Here is a 5,441-nt window from a genome sequence, read left to right as displayed (position 1 = left end):
CGTGCTGGCAACACCCCCCAGGACCTGGCTCCCTGCTCCTCCCCCCAGGGGCCCCTGAGGGCACAGTGTGTTTCCCACTCCCCTGGGGCAGCAGGGTCCAAACGGGGTAGCAAGAAGGCCAAAAGCTGGGAGGGAAGCACCTGAGCCCCTCGTGCGGCCACCTCCCTGCCTCGTGCAGCTACCTCCCCACAGGAAATGCAGAGGGAGCTATGCAGGGACCAGAGGCCCCTTCTCCCCAAACCTCTTCTCTTACCCAAGATGACCCAGCCCAGTAAACACAGAATCTCCATTTCATACAAAACAGTTTTATTGAAATACCTGTATAAAAAAATATGATTTCCAGACATCTCACTTTTGAACTGAAAGAAAACCCTATCCGCAGTGCCTACGCACACCGGGATCACACAAACACAACTGCTGAAATAAATTAAAGGCTTGAGACTCTGTCCCCCCACCCCCCAGCCTCCAGAGCCAACAAGCAGACTGTACAAGGTCAATAATTTAAAACCCACCCCCCAAGGGCGCAGAGCCGCAAGGGGGCGGGGTCACCCACTCCCCTTAAATTAGCCACTGTACAAGTCCACCTTCTGACAGACACGGGTAGGATTGGGACCTGGGGTCCACACGCACAGCCGCCCCCTCCTCTGCCCACAGGCCTTGAGGAGCTAGGGCTGCTGGGAGGGAGGAACCTCAACAAATAAATTAAACAATAAATAACCCTCCTCTGGGTCACACCATAAATAAGACAGTTGCACACGCATCGGGTGGGCGGGTGGGCAGCAAGGCCTGAACGTTGCATTGCTTGTGCACAGACGTGCCCAGACGAACACCGAGACACGAGGGTGGGAGGGGGGGCATGATGAGGGACCCCGTGCCCATGTGAGACAAGGCCACAGGACACGGGAGAGCTCCTGGTCCGACACGTCAGACGCAGAGGGGCGGGGAGGTCAGGGCCACCTCCGGAGCAGCACAGGAGAGGGACGGTCTCGGGTCAAGCGCCGGCCGTGGGCAGGCAGGACCTGGCTTCGACCGGAGTGTCTTTGGACAGACAGAGCTTGAGAAAACTAAGTCCCGTGAGAGCAGCGTTCGAAAAGGCACTCAAAGCAAAGGAACCGGCCGGTGCCAAAGGCAAAAGTCACCAGGGGTCAGAGGTCACTGCTTTTCGCAAGGAGCAGACTGCCCGGCAGAGCCGGCCCAGCGCAGGGCCCGGGCATAGCGCAGGGGTCCCCTCCGGTTCCCACGGCCAGGGGCAGGCCCTGCTCACAAGCTCTCGCTGCTGGACGTGGTGCTGGCCCCATCGTCCGTGTCCAGGGCACAAAGCCGCAGATCACAGCTCTCCGGGGTGCCCCCCTCAGCCCCCAGCATCCAGGGGTGGGCAGAGATCTGGTCCAGCGAGGGCCTCTCAGAGGGCCGCAGGGACAGACACCACTGAATGAGCTGCTGGCACTCTGTGGGGGAAGAGGGGGTCAGGACAGGGCCGCCCCGCGACACCTCGCCACCAGTGGCAGGCCCAGCCCCTCAGCGCACCTGGGGAGACCCTCCTGCGGAAGAAGAGGCGGCCCCGGAGAATCTCCTCGTCCTGCTCGAAGGGGATGTCCCCGCAAACCATGTCGTAGAGCAGCACGCCCAGAGACCACACGGTGGCCGAGCGCCCGTGGTAGCGGTGGTAGCGGATCCACTCCGGGGGGCTGTACACGCGGGTGCCTAGGGGACACACGGGGCTTAGCAGACCGGCTGCCGGGTCGGCGCCCCACCAGGCCGGCAGCACGCGAACACCGAGACCCCTGGCTCCCAGCTGATCCTCTCCGCGTTGGAGCCGGGGCCCGGTCCTCACCCTGGAAAAACCCCGGCAGGCGTGGCCTCCCCCCGGCGCCGGCCGCCCCGCCCCCCCAGCTGGCCCGGCGCGGGAGGCGGGTCACATGAGCGCGGGGTCCGGTTTCACAACAAACAGATGTGAGGTGAGGATACCGGGAAGGGGAGGGGCAGGGAGCCCCGGCTTCCCCGGCACCGCAATGCGGGGATTTCTGCGCGGCGCCCCCGCGTTCCGCACGCGCGCAGGGGAGGCCCGAGGCGGCGCCGGCCAAGAGGAGTCTGGAGTCCGCCCCGCGCCCCAACCTGCCGGACCCAACGGCCCGAGGCCCCGCTCTGGGCAAGCCAGCGCGGCGCGCGGCCCCAACAGTCGCCAGCCCCTCGGCCCTCGCCGCGGGGAGGGCGCTCACCGTCGAAGTCGGTGTAGACGGTGTCGCGGAGTAGCGCACCCGAGCCGAAGTCGATGAGCTTGAGCTCGCCCGAGCGCAGATCCACCAGCAGGTTCTCGTCCTTGATGTCGCGATGCACGACCCCGCAGCCGTGACAGTGGCGCACGGCGGCCAACACCTGCGCGAAGAAGCGGCGCGCCAGGGCCTCGTCGAGCGCGCCCCGCTCCGTGATGAAGTCGAAGAGGTCTTGCGCCGGCTCGGGCCGCTCCAGCACCAGTAGGAAGCCGTCGGACCGCTCGAACCAGTCCAACAGGCGAATGACCCCGCGCGCGCCTCCGGCCGCGCCCACCTTGCGTAGCAGCACCACCTCCAGGGGCACAGCCGCGCCGGCCTAAGGGACACGGCGGTCAGCGCGCTCCGCCCGGCGCCCGCGTCCCCCGCTCCGCCTGGCGCCCCGCGCTCCCCGCCCACACTTACGATGCTGCCCCACTCGGTCACCCGCTCCTTCACCACGTGCTTCACGGCCACCTGGGGGGAAGGGACCAGTGGTCAGGCCCACGCGGACGCAACGACGCGCGCGTGCCGAGAATCCCGGGTGCCGGGCGGCCAGACTCACCGGGAGCCCGTCGGCGATGCGGCTGCCTGCGTAGACCGTGCCGAAGCCGCCGCTGCCCAGCACGGCGCCCACCTGATACACCTTCTCGAAGCTCTCCTTGTCTGCCTTGACTGTGGAGAGCGCACGGGCGGGGTTGGTGCGACCGGGGAGCCCGGCCCCCCGACCCCGGTGGACGCCCAACCTCGGTGCGCGCCCACACCCCCGGCCCCCGCATACCTGGCTGCAGGATTTTCACCGGGAGATGATCCACGCCGCCTGGTCCGCACAGGTGCGCCAAGGAGCCGAACTTGGAGAGCAGCATCGCGGGCGGCGGCCGGGCGCGGGCCCCCGGCCTCCGCGCCGCTTCTCGCCCGGCCCGGCTCCCCGCGCGGTGGAGGACGCGGGAGGACGGCCTCTCCGGGCCGTGCGTAGCCCCGACGCGGACAGCAGGCAGGTGCGCCGGGAGCGCCGGCCTCGGAGCGCGGGCCTGTTCGGGCGAGGCCGTCCGCGCGGCGCACTGCCCGGCCAAGCCCCGTGCGAACGACGACGACGCGCGCAGCAGGCCGAGCCGTTCACACGGCCGGACCGCCTCGCCCAGGGGTTTTGGGCCGCGGCCGCGCGTATCCCTCCGCGGGGGCGGGCCGAGCCGGGGCCCCGCCCCCTTCCGCCGGGGCCGAGCGGCGGGGGGCGCCTCTGGAACCCGCGTAAGCTGCCGAGGCGACGGCGGGAAGAGGCCGGCGCGCCTTCCGGAGTGGGCGGGGGCGGGCGGGGGGCGCGGCGAACCGCCTGGGACTAGCTGGCGGGAGCGGAGCCGCGGAGGCGCACGGCACGGCGTGGCGCGTCACCTCTCCGCGTTCACACACGCCCCCGCGCACGCGCAGTTCCCGCGCGGGCGGTGGCCCGGGAGTGCGGGGCGGGGCCGCGGGAGCCAATGGGAGCCGGCGTTTGCAAAGGGCACGGGGCCCAGCCAGTGGCGTCGCGCGGACGGGGCGGGGCCCAGGCCGCGCCGGGGCCCAGGCCGCGCCGGGAAGGTCACCGGCTACACCGGCCCGGCGAGGGCGGCTGAGCCAGGAATGTGGCGGTGGGGTCCCGAGGAGCGGCGGGGTCCGGGAGGCGCCCCCGATACCCCAGGCTGTGCTCGTACCTCCCCGGCAGTCCGCGCACCCCGACGCGCCCGTGGCCTGGAGCGGCTGGCACCTCCGCCCCCTGGGGGACCCCGCCGGGCGACAGCGCCCCGGGCCTCGCAGCCCCCGGGTGGGCTGAGGCTCCACTCTGCCTACCCCGGGCCTTCGTTCTTACCCGGGCTTGACTTCAAAGCCCGCAGCCCGAGGTCCCTCCCTGACTCCGCCTCCCTCCCAGGAACTTTGCCCTGCTGACCCCGTGCCTGGAGAGCCCTCCTCGGCTCTCCACCCACCTGGTTGCCCTCCAGGCCCAGCTGCTGTCCACCTCTACCAGGGAGGCCACCTTGCCCGCCTCTGTCAGAGCCAGAGCCAGACTAGGTCTTCAGGGCCCTCGTCTGGACCTGAGCCTGTCCTCTGCCTTTTGTATAGCACAGACTCATCCAACCCCGCGGGTTGCCAACCTCAGCCCAAGTCACCGGCCTGAGCAGCTCAGGTGTGAGTAGCCGTCTGCCGGTCCCAGTGGCTGAGCTCAGGACGTCCACTGCTTCCCACAGCCATCCCAGAGAGGGTTGAGGGTTGGGGGAGCCAGGAGGTCAAGGTACTGGTCCTTCTGGCATCGCAGGTACTCCCCGTGGCCCCTGGGGACCAGGCTGGGACCTCATCATGGCATCCACATCCCTGGGCCCATCAGAGGTTACCTTCAGGTGTGACCTCCAAGCATGTGCGCTCACCTGCCTCAGGGGCCCTGGCCAGCCTGCTGGCTCCCTCAGCACACCCAGCCTACCCCAAGTCACATCCCTTAGCTGCCACGGTCACTCTCCGAGGGCAGATAGTAGACCCTCCACTGGTACAGCTCTTAGGTTTTTATCTTTCTGGAGCTCTGTCCACCGCCCTCCTGCGATGTGGACCCATAAAGGCAGGGCCAGGGCCGGCCGGTTAACCACAGTCCCCAGGCCAGTACAGTGTTCCTCATGGGGTCAGATCCAAGGCAGGATGCCTGCCCCTGAAGTGGAATCCAGGGGCTCTTGTCTTCTTGTGGGTTTTTCCAGGGGACCACTGGATGGTCCTCAGAGGCTTCCTCCTCAGATCAGGCTGCTACAGGTTCCTGGACCCACAGCCTGTCCTGGGCTAGGAAGGGTGGGAGTGCTGGAGAGCATCCTGGATCTAGGTGTCAAGATGTGACTCTGAGGGCAGTTCCAACTTAGCCGACAGGGGCCAAGGTTCCCGGTGGCCTCCCCTCTGGGCCTCCAGACCTCCCATGTGAACCTGCAGGCCAGTCCTCCTTGGGTGTCCTGGCCTGTGTGCCCAGCTGGTCCCTGGCCTTGAGAGTCAGCCTTGGGAGGCCAGCATCCTGGGGCTGAGGGCCACCCCCTGCACCCCACCAGCTGCAGAGTCTTGATCTGAAGACCCTGAGTCTCCCCAAACTCAGAGCAGGATTCACTCTCCTTCAGAAAGGGGCAGTGTGTGTCCCTCCTCCCCCAGCCCTGAAGCTGGGCTGAGCCACCTGTGGAAGCCCCTGGGGACTCT

At 68.1% G+C, this 5,441-nt stretch overlaps 1 protein-coding gene across 1 annotated transcript; it reads right to left on the bottom strand.

The window, feature by feature from the left end:
* Positions 1-293: 293 nt before the first annotated feature.
* PIM3 (Pim-3 proto-oncogene, serine/threonine kinase) lies at positions 294-3,533 on the bottom strand. The gene is made up of 6 exons (XM_029205826.1): positions 3,031-3,533; positions 2,815-2,924; positions 2,676-2,726; positions 2,220-2,589; positions 1,528-1,704; positions 294-1,448 (listed from the first exon to the last, which is right to left on the bottom strand). Exons 1-6 carry the CDS (start codon positions 3,113-3,115, stop codon positions 1,261-1,263), a joined length of 981 nt encoding a protein of 326 aa, XP_029061659.1. The 5' UTR covers positions 3,116-3,533; the 3' UTR covers positions 294-1,260.
* Positions 3,534-5,441: the final 1,908 nt, after the last annotated feature.

The sequence above is a fragment of the Monodon monoceros genome, unplaced genomic scaffold (genome assembly GCF_005190385.1).
Source record: "Monodon monoceros isolate NGI ecotype Baffin Bay Population unplaced genomic scaffold, NGI_Narwhal_1 Super_Scaffold_6, whole genome shotgun sequence".
Classification (NCBI taxonomy): Eukaryota; Metazoa; Chordata; class Mammalia; order Artiodactyla; family Monodontidae; genus Monodon; species Monodon monoceros.
This window is presented reverse-complemented; position numbering and strand designations above follow the sequence as displayed.

Bases quoted from the DNA above. Each gene is read 5' to 3' on its own strand.
- PIM3 (XM_029205826.1), bottom strand. From the start codon at position 3,115: ATGCTGCTCTCCAAGTTCGGCTCCTTGGCGCACCTGTGCGGACCAGGC. The intron at 2,590-2,675 runs GTAAGTGTGGGC...CGTGTCCCTTAG, and splicing joins TGACCGAGTGGGGCAGCATC to GCCGGCGCGGCTGTGCCCCT. The intron at 1,449-1,527 runs GTGCGCTGAGGG...CTTCCCCCACAG, and splicing joins CCGCAGGAGGGTCTCCCCAG to AGTGCCAGCAGCTCATTCAG.